The following is a 26631-nucleotide window of genomic DNA, read 5'->3' on the forward strand; positions in this document are numbered from 1 at the left end:
GACAATAATATGATACAACATATAATGAAAGCTGAGCTCCGATTGGTTGCTGTGGGCAAATCAGACTACATTATATTATCTCCATTAGTCTATAGTGAGAAGAAATATCCTGTTAGTTGCCCTAGTGAGCAACATGGCTTAGCCTCAGGATTTGGGGCCTTCTTTTCATTAGGATGTCTTCAAAGCCACATTTCATTGACCAGGTTCTCAAATGTAGTTCAGGGCTGATTCCTGACCTAATTCAGACTTATCCGTACTCCACGAAGTAAGATCTTGCATGGAGCCTCAGATCTTGCATGTCAGACAGGAAAGAATACACCACTTCCTGCAGGACATACAGCAACTGATAAGTTCTGGAAGACTGGAGATTTTTAAATAGAAGTAATGTCAATCTGAGGATGACTGACAGTCATCTTGTGTTTCTACCATTTTCTAATAATTGTGCAGACAAAAAGTTGTTGCCTTCTCACCAAGCTGCTTGCCTATTGGACTGTGGCCCATCCCAGCCTTGTGCAGGTCTACAATTCCCCCCCCCCCTGGTGACAGCTTTTAGATCTTGGCCATGGTGGAAAGTGACAACCAGAATTCTTGCTAGTCGGTCTGTGATACTTATATCAGGCAATAGAATGCAAATTAATTACTTTAATGTGATTTTCTGTATTTATTTTTCAGATTCTGTTTCTCACAGTCAAAGTGGACCTACAATAGAAATTACACACCTCTCCTTTCTTTCTAGGTGAGAAAACTTGCAAAATCACCAGTGTATCTAATACTTATTTCCCCCACTGTATATAAGGGCACCGGATGAATCCCTGAAGCAAGCATTATTGAGAACTGAATATATTATAATACTCAGTTTCTTTCAAGCAACTTTGTCATGATTCAGCATTTACAAATGTCTAGGTCTCTCGAGGGGCACGAGACATGAAGTTTGCCGGCTAAGCAGCATTGTGAGTCATTGCATTTGGTTCTACACCCATGACCCCAGATGGAAACTTCACTGTAGAACTTCTGCTTTTTGGGGTCAGCACATCTAGGCTATTTTGTGATAGTAGTGACACCATGGTTAATGTTCCATCTATCTGTAGCATGGGAACACTATGCGTTAGGAAATGCACGTGCTATTCTCGGACACTGTTAGTCACCTGACAGAGTTTGCCTGCCGCTCTCATTGTCTCCAGAACTAGGGAAGAAACCCTCTGCAGAGGCTCCGGGATCAATCCCTCCCATCAGGGGGCGTAAGTGGTTTACAGACACTTGCTCGATGAAGGATGTGCCGTATTTCCGGAAGTAACACCATTCAAAAATCTAAAAACACAAAAGGCATACATAAGTTATTAACATAGCCCATACCGACAGCGGATTGTTTAACGTCAAGCAAAACTTCACATACAGGGCCCATAAAATGAGAGAATGAAGTGTAAAAGTTGTCGCTTTGTCTGCTTTGTTCTTATGCAACAGGTAGATTTAACCAGAACGTTACAGGATGTTACAATATAGAGACATCTACTTCTCACATTGTAAACTAGTATATTTAAAGGGGTACGGAAAAAAAACAACAACATTTGCTTCAAATAAACTGGTGTAATAAAGTTATACTGATTTGTATATTAGTTCTATATAAAAATCCCAAGCCTTCCAATACTTATCAGCTACTGATTGTCATGCAGGAAGTGGTGTATTATTTCTAGCCTGACACAGCGCTCTCTGCTGCCACCTCTTTCTGTGTCAGGAACTGTCCAGAGCAGTAGCAAATCCCCATAAAGTAACCTCTCCTGCTTTGGACAGTTCCTGACAGGTGGCAGCAGAGAGCACTGTGTCAAACTGGAAAAAATACACCACTTTCTGCAGGACATACAGCAGCTGATAAGTACTGGAAGACTGGAGATTTTTAAATAGAAGTAAATTACGAATCTATATACCTTTCTGACACCAGCTGACTTGAAAGAAAATAATTTTCTGTGGAGTACCCCTTTAACGCATTTGTTGTTATACGTGTTACAATACACAGTTTTCTGAGTAAGAAGACGGCACTGATGTTATCATGGGCTCCTTTCTAGTAATAACTTGCTCCATAATGAAACCTTCATTCATACAACTTCACAGACACTCCGTTCTTGCCCCCAGAGCCCTCATCTAATTATTAAAATATGTCAATATAGCAAATTTCTTGCTCCACTAGTATGGAACCAATATTTCTAGCAGTACACCCCCTAATACAGTGAAGTAGCCCTCTGTTCCCCTCTCCACATGAGAAGAGCAGTAATACAGTGATTATACCCAATTATCCAAATGACAAAGTAATAGGAAAATCTTCCACTATGAGTGTCCCTCAAACTCCTATCTGCTCAGATATTACTTACTGTTAAAAGGGGTTTTCCCATGAACATTTTTGAACATTTATCACTACTTTTGCACATTTTTTAACTAATAATCTTTTTTATTTATTATTATTAATATTATTACTATTATTATGCACCTAACTGAACGTGAACAATGTCGGACTGGGGTACCTTGGGCCCACCAGGAAAACGTAAATTACTCACCGGTAATTGTTTTTCTGTGAGCCCATGACAGCACCCCTGGAGAGCGTCCTTCCCCTTCCCAAAAGACAGGAAACAGCCGCCAAGGATGAAAGCTTTAAAAGGGGCAGGACCGACCCCAAACTCCAGTTCACAACAAGTTTTCAGGAATCTAGAATAAAACAGAGCTCTGCTCTCCAGCAGAGAAAACACTTTCCCCTCCACGGAGAAAAATCTTTTTTCCATCTGCCCTTGTTTGGGCTGAAAAAATGAAAAAAATGAAAAAAAGAAGCTAAGGTTTAATTTTATCTTCATTTCTCCTTACTTCTTATAACTCTTATTCCCTCTTTCCAATTTGTACGATTTCAATTTATAATACATTATATATCTCTCTTTCTGGGTGGGTATTATGAGGGGTGCTGTCATGGGCTCACAGAAAAACAATTACCGGTGAGTAATTTACGTTTTCCCTATTCGCCCTATGACAGCACCCCTGGAGACTAGAATAGGCTTTCTTATTAGGGAGGGACTACAGCCTGAAGCACCTTTCTCCCAAAGGAAAGGTCTTCTGACCCTGGAAGCTGAAGTCTATAATGCTTAAAGAAGGTGTGTGGTGAGCTCCAGGTGGCTGCTCTACAGATCTGAGATATTGATGCTGCTGCTCTTTCTGCCCAAGATGTCGAGATTGCCCTGGTTGAATGAGCCCCAAAAGCCCTTGGAGGGGCTAATCCTGACGAGGAGTATGCTAAGCTAATGGCCTCCTTAATCCATCTAGCTACCGATGTAGAGGAGGCAGCCTGACCTCTATTCTTTCCCTGAAATAGAAGGAGTAACCTCTGAGATTTCCTCCAATCCTTAGTTTTTTCCAGGTAGAATAAGAGACAACGTCTTACATCCAGATTGTGGAATCTACGTTCTCCCTCATTCTTTGGATCGGGACAGAAGGAGGGTAGAATTACCTGCTGCGATCGGTGGAAATCTGTAACCACTTTGGGTAAAAAAGCTGGATCAGGAGATAAAACGATTCTATCCTCTAGTACCGTCATATAAGGATGGATAATAGACAGGGCTGAAATCTCTCCTACCCTCCTAGCCGTAGTTATAGCTAATAAAAAGGCAAGTTTGAGGGATAGATTTTTCTCTGAAAGCTCCTCTAAAGGTTCAAAAGGAGGGAGGGCCAGGGCCGACAACACTATATTTAGATCCCATGGAGGGATGTTTGATCTTACTGTGGGTCTGAGTCTGTCTGATGCTTTTATAAATCTTTTTATCCATTGGTGGTCTGCAATACGAAAGTCAAACAGAGCGCTTAAAGCTGAAATTTGTACCTTTAGGGTACTGGTGCTTAGCCCTAATTCTAGACCCTTTTGTAGAAATTCTAGAATCTTGGTTATGTCAGGTGGATTGAGGACATTAATCGGAGATCCCATAAACCTACAAAAAACTTTCCACGTCCTTAGGTAGATCTGTGAAGTAACTTTCTTTCTGCTAGCTAAGAGTGTATCAATAACTGATGGGGAAAGACCTCTATCCATCATTAGTTGCCTCTCAACAGCCAGGCCGTCAGATGAAGATGCTGCGATGTGGGATGCAGAACTGGGCCCTGGAACAGGAGATCCTGGGTCTCTGGAAGAACCCATGGCCTGGCTATTGAGAGTTTCCTCAGCCAGGAAAACCATACCCTTCTGGGCCAAAAGGGAGCAATGACTATTATAAGGGCCCTGTCTGTCCTCACCTTTCTTAGCATTCTGGGAAGCATACGTATGGGGGGAAAGGCATATAGTAGATCTCTGCTCCAATCCTGAGCAAATGCGTCCACTCCTGACGGCATCTCTACTGGATTCAGAGAGTAGAATCTCTGAACTTGACGATTGGCTCTGTTGGCAAACAGGTCTATCACTGGATTCCCCCATAATTCCGTGATCTGTCTGAACACTGTCCGACTGAGGCACCATTCTGACTGATTCAGAGAGACTCTGCTCAGATAGTCTGCGGTCACGTTCTCTGAACCCTTCAGGTGGAGGGCCGATAGGGAAAGAATCTTCTGTTCTACCAACCTGAAAATGAAGTGAGACACTTTCATGAGCTTGTCTGATCTCGTCCCCCCCTGATGGTTGAGGTAAGCCACTACTGTGGAGTTGTCCGTCAGTATTCTTACATGTTTCCCTTCTATCTTTCCTAAACTGCCTAACAGGGCAAAAAACACTGCTCTTAGTTCCCTGACATTTTGTGGATCTTCTGCCTCCCTGGGATTCCATTTTCCCTGCAACAGAAGGGCCTCCGCATGGGCTCCCCACCCTCCTGGGCTGGCATCTGTCGTGATCTGGAAGATCTCCTCCTTTTCCCAGAGGACACCTCTGGATAGATTCTGGGGATCCAACCACCACTCCAGCGACCTCAAAACCTGTGGAGATAGGGAGAACTGCATCTCCAGGGAAGACCTGTGTTTGTCCCAAACCTCCAGAATCTGAGCCTGGAGCCTCCTGGAGTGGTATTGGGCCCAACAAACCCCTGGAATGGCTGAGGTCATTAACCCTAGAACCGACATTGCTTGTCTGATGGTGCAGGAGCCCCTTCTCTTTAATTCCATCACCCTTGATACTAGGTTTGAGACTTTCTGCGGGGGGAGAAAAGACGTCTGGACTATTGAATTGAGGCTGATCCCTAGGAAGGAACATATCTGACTTGGTACTAGACAAGATTTCTCTAGATTTACTTCTAGACCTAGTTTGGCTAAAATTTCTTGTACCAGTAGTCCCTGTTGAGTCAGTATCTCTACTGAAGGGCCTATGATCAAAAAATCGTCCAGATACGGGACTATCAGCACATCCCTCTCCCTTATGTGGGCCATTACCTCTGAAATAATCTTTGTAAAGGCTCTGGGAGCCTGACAAAGCCCGAAAGGGGGAGCCTGGAACTGATAGTGACGTATCTCCTTTTGGATTCGGACTGCCACTCTTAAGTATTTCTGATGACTCTGAAAAATTGGAACATGATAATATGCATCTCTCAGGTCCAGTGTCATCATAAAACAGTCCTTCGAGAGATTCAGGATGGTCGATTGAATCGTTTCCATCCTGAACCTCTCGTAGCATAAATGCTGATTTAGGTCTTTCAGATTTATAATAGTTCGGAACGTTCCATTGGGTTTTTTTACTAAAAATAGGGTTGAGTAGAAACCCTTCCCTATCTCTGACTGAGGGACTGGGACTAGTACCTTTTTTAGGAGAAGAGACTGGATCTCTAATTCTAGAGCTGACTGCTTTTGAGGATCCCTGTTGAGATCTGTAATGACAAAACGACCACCTGGGAGAGACGACATCTTTAGTTTTAGACCAACATTTATTGAATCTAACACCCATCTGCTGCTGCTTATCTTTTCCCATTCTGGGTGAAATAGGGTCAAGCGTCCCCCCACAGGTGGCCTGGCGTCATTGCGTGGCCTGGCTCCCCCCCTACCCTTGCCACGAAAGGGCCGTTTAGCCGGAGGAGGCCCAACTGAAGGGAACCCCTTCTTCCTGTCAGATGCCTTCTCTAAGACAGTGTCCAGGGCTGGGCCAAAGAGAAATTGACCTTGACATGGCATAGCACAGAGGCGTGATTTGGAGGCCATGTCCCCTTTCCAGTCCTTAATCCATAAAGCCCTACGGGCTGAATTAGAGAAAGCCGTGGATTTTGCTATAAGTCTGAGTGCGTCATCAGATGCATCTGACATAAAGTCTAAGGCATTAGCAAGAGATGGGAGAGACTTAATTAATTCATCTCTAGGAGTACCATCTTTAATACTAGACTCAAGGTCAGTTAACCACATCTTTACTGACCTAGCAACCGAAGTAGTAGCTGCAACAGGCTTAAATAAAGCCGCTGTCGCCTCCCAACTCTTTCTAAGAAACCCATCAGCCTTTTTATCCATTGGGTCTCTCAACACTCCAGTATCCTCAAATGGAAGGAAGGCCCCTTTACAAATTTTTGCTACTGCTGGATCCACCATAGGGGGCCTGTCCCAATATTCCGTTTCTATCTCATCAAACGGATACTTTCGTTTGAGGGTTCTGGGAACAGAGAACTTCCGGTCTGGCTTATTCCACTCTCTCTGGATTAAGTCCTTAATATTCTTATGTAATGGAAATACTTTCTTTTTCCTAGGAGCCAGACCCTCAAACATTTTGTCCTGTACAGACAGTTGTTCCTTGAATTCCTCCACTTTCATAGTATTTCTAACAGCCTTGACTAAAGCGTCCACACTGTCGATAGGGAACAACGCTTTTCCAGCAGAATCCTCCTCAGAATCAGAAGACTCCCTGTATTCCCCCTCCTCCTCATCCTCAATCTGGATAGGCTCCTGAGGAGACATAGGAACAGAGGGAGACAGCGCAGAAACCTCTAGCTGAGAGGTAGAGGTAGAAGGCTTGTCAGATGAAATGGAGGATCTGATCTCATTCTTAATAAGGGTTCTGCAAGGAATTAAGAATTTGTCAGAAAAAAACCATTCGGGGTAATAAAAAAAAAACTCCGAAAAAGAACCCCCTAAAAAATACATTCTTACTTAACAGTAGCCATGAAAGATGGAGCTTCTTCCTGCATGACTTTAGTAATGCATGTATTACAGAGGTTCTTGGAATAGGATGATTGTAATTTCTTCCTACACATGGCACATTCTTTTTTAGCTTTAGGTCTTTTAGAACCTTCCTAAAATACATATGAAAACCATTATAGGGGGAATAAACCATGTTGGGGTACAACCCCTCTCACCCGACCATCACAGTCACCTCCGACCCGGTCTCTTGGGATTCAGTGTGCTCTGGTTCTTCCATGCTGCAGAATCAGCAGAAGGGGCAGTATACACGGGAAAAACTTCCACTCTGCCTGGTCCTGGAACTGGCTGGCGTCCCGTCCGAGGAGCACACACCTCTGTCTAGGCCTCCTGTTCCTTTTAAAGGGAGCTTTTTTGCCCCCTCCCTCTCCACTTCCGGTGGAGGTTCGGAGCACGGCCCCTCGCCTACCCCTCCCACTAACGGAGCCCGCCCGGAGGTTTCGGGATCGTACCTGGCTGATCCGCCGCCTCCCTGTCCCCTCCAGGAAAGGCCGCCGTTCGCGTCTAGGCCGCACCGGAAGTCGTCAGACGTCCCGCGGAAGTGACGTCACACGCCAGCCGGGACGCACGACAGACCCCGGAAGCGCTCCTATAGGAGCGCTCGTACCTGACACCAGGCTGCCGCTCTGGGAGGCCCAGGAAAGGACGCCCGGACAGACCGGCACTCACCGCGTCTCCCTGCTGACATCCGCGCGAGAGGTGAGGGTGAACAGGAGGCCCGACGGACCGGGACAATCCAGACTGGCCGGCGGCTTCCCCCAGAAGAGTTACGCCAGGCACAGGTAACCCGTTGTCCTGAGGACTAATCATAGGGACCGGGCGCCTCAGTTCTCATTCCTCGGCGATCCTTCCTGGGAGAGTGAGACTGCAGTCTCACTCTCCCTCTTCCTAGAAGACAGGAAACAGAACTGGAGTTTGGGGTCGGTCCTGCCCCTTTTAAAGCTTTCATCCTTGGCGGCTGTTTCCTGTCTTTTGGGAAGGGGAAGGACGCTCTCCAGGGGTGCTGTCATAGGGCGAATAGGGAAATATTTTATTCTAGGGGCCCACCCTACATACACCAGATATACCCATCGCCAAACCTTTCACATTACTATAGCGACTTTGCACAGTGCTGTGTATGTGGCCGGCAATGCTCGCTCACTGTTCTGTTCAGATACTCTATGCCAGGGATGGGGACCTGGAAGTTGTAGTTCTGCAACAGCTGGAAGGCCGAAGGTTCTCCATCCCTGTTCTAGTGTATAGGAGCTGTCCAGGCATGATGGGAGTTGTAGTTTTGCAACAGCTGGAGGGTCGAAGGTTCTCCATCCCTGCTCTAAGCAAACAACACAGCTGTCCACTTAAGTTTCTTGAAAGGTGAAGTCCCATGAAACTAACTGGGGTATTATATGTCATCCTGAAGCTGCTGAACAGGGATGCAGACCTCCAATGGGTAGGGCCCACCGGGGGATTTCCCTGCTCCCCTTAGGGCCAGTCCGAGCCTAAACATGAAGCAGTTCTTTACAGCTAATGCAGTTAGACTAATTCATTGTTGCACAAAAAAACAAAAAATTGCACAAATTGTTGCACACCTATTAGTCATCTCCGTAACAACGTGAAAAAGTCACAAAGGTTTTTGTGCACATTAAGGGTTCAAACCCACTTGCCGGATCTGCAGCGAGACTCGCTGCAGATCCCGGCCCTATACTCTCAATAGCAGAGAAACAGCAGGGATGTACATGGATGTGCCCCATTAACCCCCCAGCCGGCGGAGATTATACATTACCGGGGACCCGTTAATGTATAGCCTGGCCGCCCCCCTGCTGCCCCGATCGTATCCTCAGCAGCACTGATCGCGCCCCGCAGCCCCCGGCCGCACGATCCCCCGACCGCGCAGAATCCCCCGGCCGCACGACCCCCCCGCAGCCCCCGGGGGGGGTCGATCGTGCGGCCGGGGGCTGCGGGGGGCGATCAGTGCTGCTGAGGATACGATCGTAGCAGCAGGGGGGCGGCCAGGCTATACATTACCGAGTCCCCGCTCCTGCCTCGAAGCAAGCAGGAGCGGGGACCCGGTAATGTATAATCTCCGGTGGCTGGGGGGTTAATGGGGCGTGCTGCAGACAAAATCGCAGCAGGGATGTACAGTTTCTCTGCTATTGAAAGTATAGGGCCGGGATCTGCAGCGATCCGGCAAGTGGGTTTGAACCCTAAATAAATTTCAAGTTAGGAAAAAAACTGCTAAAAAAGAAGGCACAGAAAAAAAAAATTGCAGTTGGCAAACTTCCCCCACTGTGCGTATTTCCACAGTATATATGGAAGAATTAAATTCATAGCCGTTAATTTAAAAAAAAAAAAAAAGTTACTGTTATTAGATATGTTACATTGATGTCAGCCGTAGTAGCAGCATTACCATGTCCACCTGCTTCATGATACACACATAAGCTCCATTTCTGGTCTTCCCCCACGTACACTGATATCTGTGTGGACATTTGCACACAATATACTTTTATTATACACTTGAACGAGTCTGTATATGTAAAGAGAGAGAACTAGCAATACACAGGACTTCATAGAAATATAGATAGATATAACAATAATAGATAAACAGATTAAATGATAGATAGAGAGATAGAGAGATAGAGAGATAGAGAGATAGAGAGATAGAGAGATAGAGAGATAGAGAGATAGAGAGATAGAGAGATAGAGAGATAGAGAGATAGAGAGATAGAGAGATAGAGAGATAGAGAGATAGAGAGATAGAGAGATAGAGAGATAGAGAGATAGAGAGATAGAGAGATAGAGAGATAGAGAGATAGAGAGATAGAGAGATAGAGAGATAGAGAGATAGAGAGATAGATAGATAGATAGATAGAGAATGGCTTTATGTGCAGTACTATATTCCCATCTCTATACTTGTACAGGCTTATAGGAGTACATACAGGGAGTATATGAAGCACTATTGGTGGGTACAGTGGATAAGAAAATCCACTTGCACCCCATAGGACTACTTATTGGAGGAGTGTTTATGCTTCTAACCTAGCCTGAAAAAAAACAAGATGTGAATAGAGACTAATAAGAAAGGCATAAAAGATCTTTGTAGATGTAATTTTGTAAAACATTCTAATAGCCAGCAAGAAGCTGAAGATCTGCTTCCCGGGCCAGAAAATTGTTCACGTTCCTGTCCCAAGGTAAAAGTTACAGGACTAGTGATCTGCAAAGCCTTCCAAATCTAGTGATTCAGCCGTCAGACAGCCACTCAGGAACTTGTTTTTGGTTATGTGGCGCCACCTTGAGGGCTAAAACAAAAGGTCAAGAAATTTCTAAAGAAAATTGCAAAGTTACGGACTCCAAAACCAGACACCTGAGCAGTATGTACTGTCCATTCTATTTCTTGGGATCCTCAATATAGCTTTGTGCACAAGATTCACCAGATTTTGTTTTCAGCATCATTGCGAAAGGTGTAAATTGTAAGTGAAATAAAGTGAAGAAGTAGTAGAGGAGGAACCAGGGTCCTGTGTTCCCACAGATTGCAACACCAGCCGTTATTAATTGAATAAATACATTGCATTGACTTCTATGGGATACTGGCTGGAGTGTACACACTCTGTATACACTGCAGCCAGGATTCCTTGCGGCCGCACCGAAAACTGGCATGTCAGTTTTGTGCGGCCACTATTCACTGAATTGCGACCGCACAAAACTGACAGTGCAGACAATATAAAGTGCAGCTCCAACCACACTTTACATTGTGTGCTATGGGTTATTGGAATGCAGGCACACCAGAATGAGCCCACATCTCAATTAAAAAGAAATGAAGTTCATCCGGCCAGATTGAACTTCAATGACACTGGCTGTGTCACACATAGTGTGAACCCGGCCTAAAACATATTTCTGAACAGAAGCAGAAGGCTCTGTACATTGTATAGTGGAAGTGCAAGCTCTGAACTGAATAAGATCTGAGCTGCAGTAACCCAGGCCAGGCCACCACACGATGTACAGAAGCTTCTGCTTCCATTCACTGTGTAGTGTGGGTGCTACAGCTGTACAGAACACATGATCAGAGATATCATGAGATATTGACGGCCTATGCTGAGTATAGGCCATTGGTATGTTTTCATTGGAAAACCCCTTCAAGCTATTACAAGATCCTGCAGAGCGGAACAGAGACATAAAGGGCACGTAGTGACCCAGAAAGTCCTGTCCTAAATTCACAGCTTAGGGTCCGTTTACACACACAGATTATCTGACAGATATCTGACAGATTTTTGCATCCAAAGCCAGGAATGGACTATAAACAGGGAACAGGTCATAAAGCAAAGACTGAGATTTCTCTTTTTTTCAAATCCATTTCTGGTTTTGGCTGCAAAAATCTGTCAGATAATCTGTGTGTGTAAACGGACCCTTAGACTGCCCTCTAAATTTCACCCTTATGAGAGTGTGCTACAGAGATATAGGGATCTATACACAGAGATATTGGTGTGTGGGGATGTGTGTAGTTAATGGAAGCCAACATAGAGGCTAAGTGCCAATGAGGGGATGGATGGATGGGAGGGGATGGATGGAGGGGATGGATGGATGGGGGGGATGGTAGGGAGGTTCTATACATATCCATTTATATTATTTTGTTCTAATATTTTGACCTAAGCCTGTAGTGAAGCCCTCAACTGCTTTCACTGTGACCAGATCCTTGGGTGACAATTCCACAGATATATAAACTGCCAGAAATGGAGAAACTCCTGATGGACACACATGACAGCTTACTCTGAAGTTACATGAATTGACAAATATGCTTCAAAACATACCGGCTGTGCTTTGGTATTATATTAAACCTTCATCAGTGTAGCCAAATGTGTCATTCCAAAAGTTTTGCTGTATAAGGCTGGGTTCACACTACGTATATTTCAGTCAGTATTGTCGTCCTCATATTGCAACCAAAACCAGGAGTGGATTAAAAACACAGAAAGGATCTGTTCATACAATGTTGAAATTGAGTGGATGGCCGCCATATAACAGTAAATAACGGCCATTACTTCAATACAATAGCCGTTGTTCTAAAATAACAGCAAATATTTGCCATTAAATGGTGGCCATCCACTCAATTTTACCATTGTGTGAACAGATCCTTTCTGTGTATTCAATCCACTCCTGGTTTTGGTTACAATATGAGGATCACAATACTGACTGAAATATACGTAGTGTGAACCCAGCTTCAATCTGCGTAACTGAAGTTTTTGGTGCTGAAAGCCTTAAAGGGGTAATCCAGCGCTACAAAAACATGGCCACTTTTCCCCCTCTCGTCTCCAGATTGGGTGGGGTTTCAAACTCAGTTCCATTGAAGTAAATGGTGCTTAACCAGACCTGAACGGGAGACAAGAGAAGGGGGAAAAGTGACCATGTCTTTGTAGCGCTGGATTACCCCTTTAAGCGCCAAAAACTTCAGTTACACAGATTTATAACAAGGGAGAGGTTTTTCTGCATCATGAAAGCGCAACCAGCGTGGCCAAACATATCTGCTGAACGGACTTCACATAATCTACAAAAAGGTATAAGTAGCTGGGGGGGGGGGGCTGCACAGTGGGTACAGAGTCGCTTTAAGGTACCTGTGTAGTGTTCACTGCAGGGGAATAGGAAAAATCCTACCCAGGGGCATTTCTAATGATGAGGAGGGCGGGGAGGAGGGACGGAGAGGTGATGCAAAGTTAGGGCACAGACACTCTAGGCCACAGCAGTTTGGCACAGGGCTGCAAGTTTAAAAGTTGTTTTTTTAGGACAGTAACTGCATCACCTGCCGAACGGACCCCAGGACAGATCGTTGAGTAAAAGCAGCTATCTGAAGGTACAAGAAATTGTGTGTGGGGGGGGGGGGGACAGATTGTGGGTACAGAGTTGCTTTAATAAAAAAAAAAAAAGCTGAATTCTGTATTGAAATGCATATGACTTATACCTACCAATATTAACCCAGATATGAGTGATGAAGTTCCAGTAAGCGCAACGTAGAATTTTGGAGTCAATGTGTTAATGAATCCGGACACTGAAACAGAAGAAGGATCAGAAATCAGTTTATAAAATAATTCTATACGGGTCTATAGTCTCCCTGCTCTGGTACAATGAATGATGAGCTCTCATTGGTTGTACTAAAACCTTTGGATAATTCTGCCCCTGTGTGCGAATGAACAATCACAGGGACTGAACACTTTTATTTTCAGTACCTGCTTGGTGCCAGTGTGGGGATCCTAGTGGTGCAGTGGAACACTGCTTGAAGTACTACTCTCCTAAAAGAAAATAGCTTTCACCCACAGATTAAAGTGTCACTGTCGTTTAAATGTTTTTTGCAAAAATCAATAGTACAGACGATTTTAAGAAACTTTGTAATTGGGTTTATTAGCCGGAAAATGCATTTTTATCATGAAAAAGCAGTTTGAAGCTCTCCCCCGTTTTCATGGTTCTCTATGGAGAGGGGAGGGTGGAGGGAGATGAGGCACCAAAACAGGACAACAAAGAGTTAATTTACAGCTACATCACCGGGCTATCTCCTCTGAAGTCAGCACTGACCTCTGAATACCAGCTTCACAGCTCCCGCTTTTGTTAAAATCACATGGACTTTTGATTTCTGCGAGAAAAAAAAAATACGACAGTGACACTTTAAGTCAAGAATGTGTAGTGGAGGGTTGGTCAGATGACCAGGCTGTGGCTCTTGTGTCAGCCCTCTTGGCCCAGGAGGTAGCAGCAGCCCTAGGGGAATGGACTCTTACTTTCTGTGATAGCATCCTTAGGGGGCCTTCACACGTTCCAATAAAGATGATGGATGGTGCCAAATTCATGGAGAGGCTGTGCGACAGCTAGCTATGCCATTTCCACCATGATTTTAGGCACAGGTGGAGGTCAGGGCCTTCTTCTTGCCTTGGAGACAGCCACCCACCCATCGGGTGAGCAGGGCGCAAAACGGCAAAAAGACACTAAGTTTTGTGTACACCAGGTGGATTGCACAAAAACTTTCCTGCTCCTGTACAGTCATGGCCAAAAGTTTTGAGAATGGCACAAATATTATATTCAGATGATCTGCTGCCCTCTGGTTTTTATGTGTGTTTGTCAGATCTTTTTATCACATACAGAAATATAATTGCAATCATATTATGAGTAACAAAAGCTTATATTGACAGTTAGAATGAGTTAATGCAGCAAGCCAATATTTACAGTGTTGACCCTTCTTCTTCATTCTCCCTGGCTGCTCTCAATCAACTTCTGGACCAAATCCTGACTGATAGCAGTCCATTCTTGCACAATCAATGCTTGCATTTTGTCAGAATTGGTTGGTTTTTGTTTGTCCAGCCGTCTCTTGATGATTGACCACAAGTTCTCAATGGGATTAAGATCTGGGGAGTTTCCAGCCCATGTTTCCAAAATCTCTATGTTTTGTTCCCTGAGCAATTTAGTTATCACCTTTGCTTTATGGCAAGGTGCTCCATCATGCTGGAAAAGGCATTGTTGATCGCCAAACTGCTCTTGGACGGTTGGGAGAAGTTGCTCTTGGAGGACATTCTGGTACCATTCTTTATTCATGGCTGTGTTTTTAGGCAAGACTGTGAGAGAGCCGATTCCCTTGGCTGAGAAGCAACCCCACACATGAATGGTTTCAGGATGCTTTACAGTTGGCATGAGACAAGACTGGTGGTAGCACTCACCTCGTCTTCTCCAAATAAGCTGTTTTCCAGATGTCCCAAACAATAGGAAAGGGGATTCATCAGAGAAAATGACTTTACCTCAGTCCTCAGCAGTCCACTCCCTGTACCTTTTGCAGAATATCAGTCTGTCCCTGATGTTTTTTCTAGAGAGAAGTGGCTTCTTTGCTGCCCTCCTTGAGACCAGGCCTTGCTCCAAGAGTCTCCGCCTCACAGTACATGCAGATGCACTCACACCTGCCTGCTGCCATTCCTGAGCAAGCTCTGCACTGCTGGTAGCCCGTTCCCACACTATACACTATTCTATGCACGGGCGGATTCCACATTCCCCCGAAAAAAGTGACATGTCAATTCTTTTGGTGAAATGCGGAATCCGCCCGTGCATAGAAAAGTGGCTATGGCATGGGCGGAGATGCGCACTGCCGCGTGCGAGCGACGGAATACGCCGCGGGTCATACACGGGAATGACGTAGTGTGCACGCACCCTTAATGGAGCCATCACTGAAATTATGTTAGCTGGTCCGTTTATGGCAGGGCTGCAATGATGTTGAAATGTGTTTTGGGGGATAAAGTTCATTTTCTAGGCAAATATTGACTTTGCAAGTAATTGCTGTTAAGCCGATCACTCTTTATAACATTCTGGAGTATATGCAAATTGCCATTTTAAAAACTGAAGCAGTAGACTTTGTAAAATTTAATATTCGTATCATTCTCAAAACTTTTGGCCATGACTGTAGGTGAGGGCTTCTTGCTAACCATTCTCTTCTGGTTTCTGTTCCTGTAAGGAGGCATTCACATGTGCACGGTCTTTATACATACAGATAATCTCCCGCCATCGCGTATCATTATGATGCTGGGAGCTCTGGATCACTTTAAACCATTACGGTACTATACTACTGACACAGCTGCGCGGCTATATAAGTAAGTACAGTGGTGCCTTGGATTACGAGCATAGTTGATTCCGGGACCGGGCTTGTAATCCAAATCCACTCTTAAACCAAAGCAAATTTTCCCATAAGAAATCATTGAAATGCAGACAATTGGTTCCACACCCTAAAAATAGATTTTTTTTAAATTCTGAACAACATGTAAAACAGATGAAACAAACAATGAGAAACAGCAGAATATGTGATATTATAAGTTACTGTACAGTATAGCAACCAGCATGTGGAGTATAATGTATAGTAAGGGCATAAACCGGAAAAACAGTAGCAGTTTGTAGATACAGGGTAAAGCTGCAGATCCCCATAATGCAGTAGTGTAGTACAACAGGCTAGAATAGAGAAGCAGGGCTGCTGTCAGAGGTCTGTGTGGTCACATGACAGCAATGGGGAAGGGGGTGTGTGCTCAGCATGGACCAATCAGGACTGACAGAGACTGCAGGGAGCATGAAGGAATGAGCAGGACAGATGTGGGCACATACATGCAGCGCTCTCTGTCCGGGGAGAGAGGGGTTACAGCTATGGAGAGATGACCTCCACAGTCCTGTCCCCTGATGTAAGCCCCAGTCTGAAGTGGATCTGCTATGATTTGGAAGGTGAGGGAGACATCCTGGGTCAGAGTACAGTGCTGTAGACCCCGCTATGCAGACCATACCCCTCCCCCACTCCCCCTCCCACCCAGTACAGGGAACTTTTAAAACAAAGCAATGCTCTTAAACCAAGTCACAATTTTGAAAAACTGCAAACTCTTAAACCAAAATGCTTTTAAACCAAGTTACTCTTAAACCAAGGTACCACTGTATCACAAAGATTTAATCATAATACATGATGTTCTGCATTCTTCCATGCACAGACCATAATCATGGAAGGTGTGAGGGCCCTGTAAGGCCTCTTTGAGGATGACCAGGGAAACACTGGCTTACACTTTTTTTTTTTTTCTTTTAAAATATTTTGACATCTTGGTAGACAAAAGGGTCAGGGCCTACCAAAAAGTGGCCATAGTGTGGACTAAATGCACCAACTTTTGGCATACATTTGCGCCATTAAACTAAGCCAACTAAACGTTAGTGTTAAAGGGCCTCTGTTGTCACCTCCAAAACACTTCCCAAATTTTAGACACATAAAGTAGCAGTTCACAAAAATGTTTTATCCCCCCCCCCCCCTGTTGCACGCTGCGACGTATACTCACCAGCTGTGATCGGTGTTTAGATCCAGCGCACGATCACATCACCTGCTCCTGTGACCGCTCTTCTGTCTCCTGTCGATTGAAGGCCAGAAGTCACACTCTCCAATGCATTCTCTATTAGAGACTGTGACTTCCAGCCTTTAATCGACAGGAGACAGAAGAGGGGTCACAGGAGCAGGTGACGTGAACGAGCGTTGGAACTAAGCCGTGCCGTGGGACACTGATCACCGCTGGTGAGTATACACACCAGCGCACAGGGGGGGGGGGGGGGGCGCAAGTAAAACAATTTTGTGAACTTCCAAGCGTCTGTCACTTCAGAAAACTTTTGACATGTCAAAAGTTTTAATCGGTCCAGGTCAGAGTGTTCAGACCTATACCAATCGGGAGAAGACGCACTGCAGCGTGTCCTCTCCCGTCTTTGTCACTTCAGAAAACTTTTGATATGTCATAGAGACGTGTCCAAAGTTTAGATCGGTCAAGATCGGCAAGAGGGTTATCTAGGCTTAGAATAAAACAGCACCTCTCCTATCTTTAGTTTGGATGTGGGTTTTGCACATCAGCTCCATTGAAGTGAATGGAGCTGCACTGTAATACCACACACAACCTGAGGACAGATGCTCCCTACCACAGCACAGCAAATGAGCATACCATGATTCTGTCACATGAAAACCCCTCGCTGCTGCTATTTCTTCTTCTTTTTCTTATACTTCGCAGCATCAGTGACACTTTAAAGGGCAACTCCGGTGTTTTTCTTTTTCAGCTTATTTAACACACGTGTCTAAATAAGCGCTCCAGCCAATGAAAAGGCTGCCGGTGCACATGCGCACTGGCAGCCTTTTCTCTCCCATTCACTTCACACAAACCCGGAAGTGAGGGAGTTCAAAAGATGGCGGCCGGAGGTGACGGAGTCGCGGGCAGCGGGAGATTCAAGTGCCGATCGTCATACGTGCGGTCAATAGGATTTTGGCCAGTATTTTTCTCCGTTTTTTTAGTGTGAAGTGTGAAGGCGACATAGGGCCCTAAGGGCCCTATTCCACCGGACGATTATCGTTCAGATTATCGTTAAATCGTTCGAATCTAAACGATAATCGTTCAGTTGAAATGCAGTTAACGATTAACGACCGAACGAGAAATCGTTGATCGCTTTATAAGACCTGGACCTATTTTTATCGTTGCTCGTTCCCAAAACGTTCGCATTGAATAAGACATCGTTCGGTGGTTTGCAATAGATACGAACGCAATAGCGAATAAATAGCGAAGAAAAAACTATCGCAATTACGATCATAAGTAACGATTATCGTTCCATGGAAATGAGTGAACGTTTTCAGGTCTTTCACAATAGCGGTCGTTTGAGATCGTTAATCGTTAACGATTATGCAAACGATAATTGTCCGGTGGAATAGGGCCCTTAGGGGCCATTCACACCCTGCAGGGACAGTATTCTGCAGACTGGACCTCAAAGTTCTACCATCATGATGCCGAAACTGTTCAAAAGTTTTTGCTACTGTACTGACAAGCCGCGCAGCAGTATCAGTACTGTGGTGTAAAGACAAACTGATACAGAGGTCTGGTTTGCAGAATAGTGTCAATGCATGTACAGTATTTTGGGGACATGTGAATGGCCCCTTACAGTAGGAATGTCCCTTGTTACCCTCGGCTTTCAGACATTCATGAGCCCTGATAAAATTTAAGTGAATCTGGGATGGATTGCTAAGGACATTCCAATTGTAAGGCCGGGGTCACGCTGCATTTTGGCATCTATTTCACTGTATCCTTTTTTGAACGTTTCATTTTAAAGGAGAACTCCGGGCAAAATTTTTATTTATATATAATATAATTTTTTCGCATTGGGCCCATCTGCGCCACCTTTGCCAGTGGGGTGGAGAGGGGGTGTTACGGGGGGTGCGGCAGCACGCAGAGGGGGCGTAGCCTCTGCATGCACCGCATTTATTATTTTTCTGGCGGAAAAACGACACTGAAACCTACACCAGCTCTGAGCTGGCGTTGGTTTAAAGATTTTAGCACGGACAGGCGCCTATGCTCAGGATTTATGTAGAGGCAATGTGCCTCTACATAAATCCCCTGAGCTCCGGAGCTGCGGGGACATTTGTAAGCCCGGCGTAAAAAACGCTGGCCTCATAAATGTCCCCCATAGTGTTATTTACCTCAATTTAGTTTATCACACAGGCTTCAATTTCTATATAAAAAAAAAGTGAAGCCACGACCCGGTCTATACCTGAAGTGTCCAGCAGGGGGCGCAGTATATGTAGAAGTGTAGAAGCATAGAAGTAGAAGTCTATGCAGTGGAATCATCCAAGTGCCCCCCCCCCTATATATTAGGACATTAGGAGTCTAACTTTGCTTATGTAACACCGTATTAAAACAGAGATTTTGCCCAGAGTTCTCCTTTAAAGTACAGAAAAATGTGGACAACATCCACTTCAATTTTTTTTTTAATAATGTAAGCCAAAAAAAAAACTAATTTTGAAGAACAACATACAATTGCATCCCTTTAAAAAAATAATAAATTAATCGATATGTTAAATGGACAGTAAAGACACAGTGCAAACCTAGCCCCAGACTGCTTGATAAATCAGCCACTACCTGTGTAACCCCTGTGTACATGTATAACTCTGTCACACTGCTAGCAGAATCCATCTATGTCATTGCTGAATGTGAGTGACAACAGCAGGAGGGCTGAAGATGGCAGCACTGAGCTATTACACTCCATCTATTAGGCTACATTCATTCTCGGGGTATACACTGAACGTACAGCACAAGTCTGGTCTAACCAGAGGCCTAAATATTAGAGATGAGCGAACCGGGTTCGGGTTTGAGTCGATCCGAAACCCGAACGTTCGGTATTTGATTAGCGGGGGCTGCTGAACTTTGATAAAGCTCTAAGGTTGTCTGGAAAACATGAATACAGCCAACGACTATATCCATGTTTTCCACATAGCCTTAGGGCTTTATCCAACTTCAGCAGCCACCGCTAATCAAATGCCGAAAGTTTGGGTTTGGATGGACTCGAGCATGCTCCAGGTTCGCTCATCTCTAGTAAATATATGAACAGGTCAGATACATGGAAAAACAGCACAGACTGCAGGTTTATTCTCAAGGGTGTAATACTACAGAGAGCCAGCAGGTGGCAGACTAAGCCTTGTAGAATATCAAAGCCACAGGATTCTATAATAATAATAATAATAATAATAATACTTTGTATATTTTCTATCCTTTAGTTCTCTCACAGACAGCGGCATTCACCCCTCTATTAGCCAGAATAGAGAGTCGCTCCGTTGTAGCACACTACAAAATCAAGTGGAGTTCCACCTGTCCCATTGATTTAATAGGACTTCTCACAGGCTCTCTGCATCCGCCCAAAGGATTGACATCTCCGCGCTGATTCTGTAGTGTGAACAAACCCTAAAAGGGAACCAATCAGCACCTTGCAGCCCCCCGAGGCCACCAGCAGCTTTAGATTTGGGAAAGGGTAATATCAATCGGGTGCACAAGGCCAGGAGACGGGCGACAACTAGTCATCTGGGCGGGGAGCCACTAGTGACTAGTCACGGCTCGCTGTCAGCGGGGATGATTGACAGGCAGAGAGGCCACTAACAGTTCATCCCCTTATACGTCCTGGCGGCCAGGGGTGGAGCACACCGCCGATCTCAGGAATCAGACACACGTAATAAGTTACTCTAAATGACAGCACCCCTTTAAGCCCTTCACATATATAAAGTCCATGTGAGGCTAGAGGGGCAATCACTTGATCACAAACATGGACAATCCCTTTAAGTCAGGTAAGTTGCAGGATCAGCCATGAGGACTGACCTCTGGGTATGTGGCTGCTCTGGGGGTCAGTACTCATCCCTGTGCGGAGGGAGGTGCCTCCCCCTGCATCCCCATCCTACAGGTCAGCGCACCTGGAGCCCGGTTGCTAGGCAACAGACTAAGCTAGGCGGCACTCACCGGTCACAGCGGCCTCGTACAGGCGGAGCGCCGCTCTGAAGTGATACAAGCAGAGCAGCCCGGTGACCAGGAGCAGCAGCCACACGTAGGCCCGGTATCTGCCCAGCCAGCCCGTCGCCCGGGACCGAAGAGAAGGCCCCGAGGCGCCGCCGCTCACTGACTCCGCCATCTCTGTTGTTTCCTACCGCTGCCGCTGTGGCCGGAGAATGGGCGGGGCCAGCACCATGATTGGTCGAGGGCTGCAAGTAGTGCCAAGGAGGGGCGGGGCTTAAGTGAAGTAGGAGCTGAAAGTCCGGTATTGTGTCAGTTACACCACAGCATGCTACCGAGTGATACCTCCTCAATACGAACGGCTTTATAGTCAGTTACTATAGAGTACAGTGATGCGCGGACACCTGAATGATACTGCGATAACGCACAGCTTATATACAAGGCTGAACGTCTATTCAGCTTCGTGCCACAACCAACATGGCGCCCGCTCAGTATTCCTCACTTCCGCCTTGGACCGGAAGTTCCCCCTCCCTTCCCGCGGTGCTTTGCGCTCTCCTCTCAGTTGGGCTGGGCCAGTTGGAGCCAAGATGGCAGACTATGAGGATCGGGTGTCTGATGAGGAGAAGGTAAGCAGCCCTTGGGGAGGCAGCGGGTGTGACGTTCTGGAGGATAGAGCAGCCGGACTCCTCTCTGCCGGTGCTGTACATCCGCTTTAGCCCGGTCTGCTCCGGTGGCGCTGTGTGCAGCGCTTATAATACCGGGGCCCGGCACTGAAAGCGTTACCCGTTGCCTGTCACAGACCTGTGTGGGATCGGCAGCCGGTAATCCCCGCGGGACGTGCGGCCGCAAGTTACCGCGTGTTCCGTCTGTGTGACTGGGAGCTGACGGGATCTGTGTTTACAAACATGGCGAGACGAGCGGTTGTCAGTGGCAACCAGGAAGGCTGTCATCCGGTTGCTAGTGACAACAGCAGCGGCCAGGCTCCCCACGTGGGAGACGTGATACTACCGTTGGAATGTTTCAGGTTTTTTTAAGTTGATTGGCAGAAACTATTCTTCCCCTTTCAGTCTTCCTCTCCATATTTCACCTTTAGCTTTGGCTGTCCAGGCATGATGGGACTTGTGGTTTTGCAACAGCTGGAGAGCAAGATGGTAGACCAGTAATACAGGTGTGGGTGGGCGTCCTGTACAACACCTAGAGCTCCATCCCGGTGCACTAACATAACTTTTCTATACAGTTCCAGTCATGGACTATATTGTATCTTCTATCAGGACGCTTGTTGTATAGGATTCAGGCAGAACTCCTAGACAGATTTTGGTGGGGTTTCAAGGGGCGAGGAACAGTTTTGTTTTGTTTTTCTTTTAGAAAATTCAGAAACAGTTCAGGATGGTTACTATGAGATCTTATTGCACCTGTGCCTCTCTGGCTGTTGCAGAACTACAGTTCCCAGCATGCCCGAATGGCTGAAGGCCGTCTGGTTGAGAAACACTGACTCACTGTATCTATACAGTACATGAGCGGCCCATGGATTTACTGAGCTTTAGCTGGATCAACACCTGCTGAGCTTTCTTATCTTACCAGGGAATATCTGACGATAATATATCCCCCAATAACAGGTAATATATCCTCCAATAACAGGGAATATCTGACGGTAATATATCCTCCAATAACAGGGAATACCTGACGGTAATATATCCTCCAATAACAGGGAATATCTGACGATAATATATCCTCCAATAACAGGGAATATCTGACGGTAATATATCCTCCAATAACAGGTAATATATCCCCCAATAACAGGGAATATCTGACGATAATATATCCCCCTATAACAGGTAATATATCCTCCAATAACAGGGAATACCTGACGGTAATATATCCTCCAATAACAGGGAATACCTGACGGTAATATATCCTCCAATAACAGGGAATACCTGACGGTAATATATCCCCCAATAACAGGGAATATCTGACGATAATATATCCCCCTATAACAGGTAATATATCCCCCAATAACAGGGAATATCTGACGATAATATATCCCCCTATAACAGGTAATATATCCTCCAATAACAGGGAATACCTGACGGTTATATATCCTCCAATAACAGGGAATACCTGACGGTAATATATCCCCCAATAACAGGTAATATATCCTCCAATAACAGGGAATATCTGACTATAATATATCCTCCAATAACAGGGAATATATTCTCCAATAACAGGGAATACCTGACGGTAATATATCCTCCAATAACAGGGAATATCTGACGAGAATATATCCTCCAATAACGGAATATCTGACGATAATATATCCTCCAATAACGGAATATCTGACGATAATATATCCTCCAATAACAGGGAATATCTGACGGTAATATATCCTCCAATAACATGGAATATCTGACTATAATATATCCTCCAATAACAGGGAATATCTGACGGTAATATATCCTCCAATAACGGGATATCTGACTATAATATATCCTCCAATAACAGGGAATACCTGACGGTAATATATCCTCCAATAACAGGTAATATATCCTCCAATAACAGGGAATATCTGACTGTAATATATCCTTCAATCACAGGGAATATCTGACGATAATATATCCTCCAATAACAGGGAATATCTGACTATAATATATCCTCCAATAACAGGGAATATCTGACGATAATATATCCTCCAATAACAGGGAATATCTGACTATAATATATCCTCCCATAACAGGGAATATCTGACTATAATATATCCTCCCATAACAGGGAATATCTGACGGTAATATATCCTACAATAACAGGGAATATCTGACGGTAATATATCCTCCAATAACAGGGAATATCTGACGATAATATATCCCACAATAACAGGTAATATATCCTCCAATAACAGGTAATATCTGACGGTAATATATCCTCCCATAACAGGGAATATCTGACGGTAATATATCCTCCAATAACAGGGAATATCTGACGGTAATATATCCTCCAATAACAGGGAATATCTGACTATAATATAGCCTCCAATAACAGGGAATATCTGACGGTAATATATCCTCCAATAACAGGGAATATCTGACGGTAATATATCCTCCAATAACAGGGAATATCTGATGGTAATATATCCTCCAATAACGGGATATCTGACGGTAATATATCCTCCAATAACAGGGAATATCTCACGATAATATATCCTCCAATAACAGGGAATACCTGACGGTAATATATCCTCCAATAACAGGGAATATCTGGCTGGGCCAGCCAATAATTGTCTATGGGAATACTAGGAGATGTTTGCCGATAGTTGGAGATTTCCCTGGGACGGAGAGAAATCCACTGCAGTATTTGCCTGTTTTATGGTCCTTTTACACAGACAGATTTTTAAAGGCAAAGCCAGGAATGGATTTGAAGAGAGGAGAAATCTCAGCCTTTCCCTTTATGACCTGTTCGCTGTTTATAGTCTGTTCCTGGCTTTGGCTTCAAAGATCTGTCTGATACATCTGTCTGTGTAAACGCACAATTACAATGGGGATTTGGGATCTGGAACAGATGTGTACACAATTGGATGCAGTGTAATACCACATCACCAGCAATGTGCAGCCAGGCAGTGTGTCCCCCAGTGACAGCCGCAGATCACTGGGAGCTCAGGAAGCTGAATAATTATGGGGAGCCCTCTGCATAGCTTTAAAGGGATTGTCTACCTACCTTATAAGGTTACTGACACTGCACCTCATTTCTGACGGTGTTTGCTATCCTTCATATCTACCTTAGATCTGGGTCTGTATGTATAACTATATACCAGGCACGGAGAACCTTCGGCCCTCCGGCTGTTGCCGAACTACTATTCCCCTCATGCCTGTCTAGGCATAATGAGAATTGTAGTTTGGGAACAGCTGGAGGGCCTGAAGGTTCCCCATCCCTGCTGTATACACTATGAGCTGTATATGGGTGATAATTTTGCTTTAGGCTATGTTCACACAATGTTTGTCAATGAGTGTATTTTGATAGTTACAGCTAAAAAAAAAAAAATTTAAACTCCTATCTAAAAATACATCCGGAAGCAAACATGTGAACATAACCTTAGGGCCCTATTCCACCGGTCGATTATCGTTCAGATTATCGTTAAATCCCTCGAATCTAAACGATAATCGTTCGATTGAAATACAGTTAACGATTAACGACCCAACGAGAAATCGTTGATCGCTTTATAAGACCTGGTCCTATTTTTATCGTTGCTCGTTCGCAAAACGTTCGCAAATCGTTCACATTGAATAAGATATTGTTCGGTCGTTCGCAATAGATACGAACGCGATAGCGGAGAAAAAACTATCGCAAATACGATCATAAGTAACGATTATCGTTCCATGGAAATGAGTGAACGTTTTCAGGTCTTTCACAATAGCGGTCGTTTGAGATCGTTAATGGTTAACGATTATGCGAACGATAATTGTCCAGTGGAATAGGGCCCTAAGAGTTTCCTGGCAGCGATCAGCACTTTTCCCTCATATTAGCAAGCGTAATATATGGAGGCTGAAATGTTGACTTGCTTTATGACCTTTTTGATCTCTATCAGGTACTGTAGCTGTATCCCAGCAGTGGGAGCCCAGACCAGGACGTGTTATGGCACTGGCCGTCTAACCCTCCCATGTGTGCACGTTGTGCAGCTTGTACTTTGTGCACCATTCTTTCCCGCAGGGCTGTATTGTTCTCAGGCTTTTCCTCCATCTTTCTATACTGTTAGTAATAGCTGGGTGTAGATGCTGGTGTTGTGGACGAGTTCTCAGCAAGCCCCAGCATGCTTGTCGTACTCTCTTATTACAAGGCCTGGCCATAGGGTCACTGGATCGCTGGCTGCTCGCTGCTTATTTCTGCGTCTTCTAATAATAGACCCACAGCCAGAAAAAGACTCCTGCCTCTCTATAAGGCCGCCTGCCGTAGCCTCCGCTGTCTAATCGTCTGTACTGCCAGGGCAGCAGGAGGCAGCCGCTCTATCCTATAAGGGAGTTTACTTCATTCTTTAAAATAAAGGATATGAGATATTATACAGACATTGGCTGGAATTTATTACCGGCATTGTAGTAGTGTTTGGTGGAAAGGGTTGCAGATTGTGGCGTATACCTGTAAGATTGCGTCCTCCAAAATATAGGCTGGTTATATAGAGGATTGGGCCACATGGTATTGCTGTCTCTTATGCCAGGTGAAGCTTGCGTAAGATATTGGGACTATACAGCTGCATTATATTCTAAAAAGATGTTCTGCTTAAGTTTGTTCCATCTTATTCCAGCGTATGAATTGCCAGTCCATGTAGGAATACTCGCAAGAAATACCCGTGTCTTTGTTACCTGAGCAGAGCCACCCCTTGGCATTGTATTATTTCATTGTGGGTCTGTGCAGGCAGACGCTACAGTGGATTAGGCTAGTAGGCAGATGGATGACCTTTTATAAGCCCTATCCACACGCTGGATGGTTTTTTTTTTGCGCCCGTTTCTGTTGCACATCTTCACCAGGGATTTCTCCTCTTTGGGTACGTTCACACTGAGGAAAATGAGCGGAATCCCTCCTGCCTCAATGTTATGTATAGGGCGCCTCAGCTCAAAGAATTGACATGTCAATGTCCTATACATAATATTAGGACAGGAAGGTAGGTGGGAGTCTGCGATGGGGATTCCACTTTGTATTTCAGCCCGTTTTCCCTCAGTGTGAGCGTACCGTTACAGTGTAACAGGGTTGAAGTATACAGTGAGTACTGTGCAAAATGGATTAGCCACCTATG

General features: G+C 44.9%; 2 protein-coding genes across 5 annotated transcripts in view; one reads left to right on the plus strand and one right to left on the minus strand.

The window, feature by feature from the left end:
• Positions 1-21742, minus strand: part of ST7L (suppression of tumorigenicity 7 like) — a 91170-nt gene extending 69428 nt beyond the window's left edge. The window contains exons 1-4 of one of the 4 annotated variants that reach the window (XM_069945257.1): positions 21660-21742; positions 13041-13123; positions 9503-9569; positions 1146-1308 (exon numbers count right to left, since the gene is read on the minus strand). In XM_069945257.1, coding sequence (XP_069801358.1) covers positions 1146-1308; positions 9503-9520 — 181 coding nt within the window. In that variant the 5' untranslated portion in view covers positions 9521-9569; positions 13041-13123; positions 21660-21742. Of the gene's footprint in view, positions 1-1145; positions 1309-9502; positions 9570-13040; positions 13124-20729; positions 20782-20867; positions 21330-21659 lie in introns of those variants that run through there. The other 3 variants (XR_011358817.1, XM_069945254.1, XM_069945255.1) reach the window with 3 other exon arrangements.
• Positions 21376-26631, plus strand: part of CAPZA1 (capping actin protein of muscle Z-line subunit alpha 1) — a 36425-nt gene continuing 31169 nt past the window's right edge. Inside the window, exon 1 of the mRNA XM_069945258.1 lies at positions 21376-21484. Coding sequence (XP_069801359.1) covers positions 21446-21484 — 39 coding nt within the window. The 5' untranslated portion in view covers positions 21376-21445. The remainder of the gene's footprint in view (positions 21485-26631) is intronic.

This window comes from Dendropsophus ebraccatus, chromosome 11, assembly GCF_027789765.1.
Source record: "Dendropsophus ebraccatus isolate aDenEbr1 chromosome 11, aDenEbr1.pat, whole genome shotgun sequence".
Classification (NCBI taxonomy): Eukaryota; Metazoa; Chordata; class Amphibia; order Anura; family Hylidae; genus Dendropsophus; species Dendropsophus ebraccatus.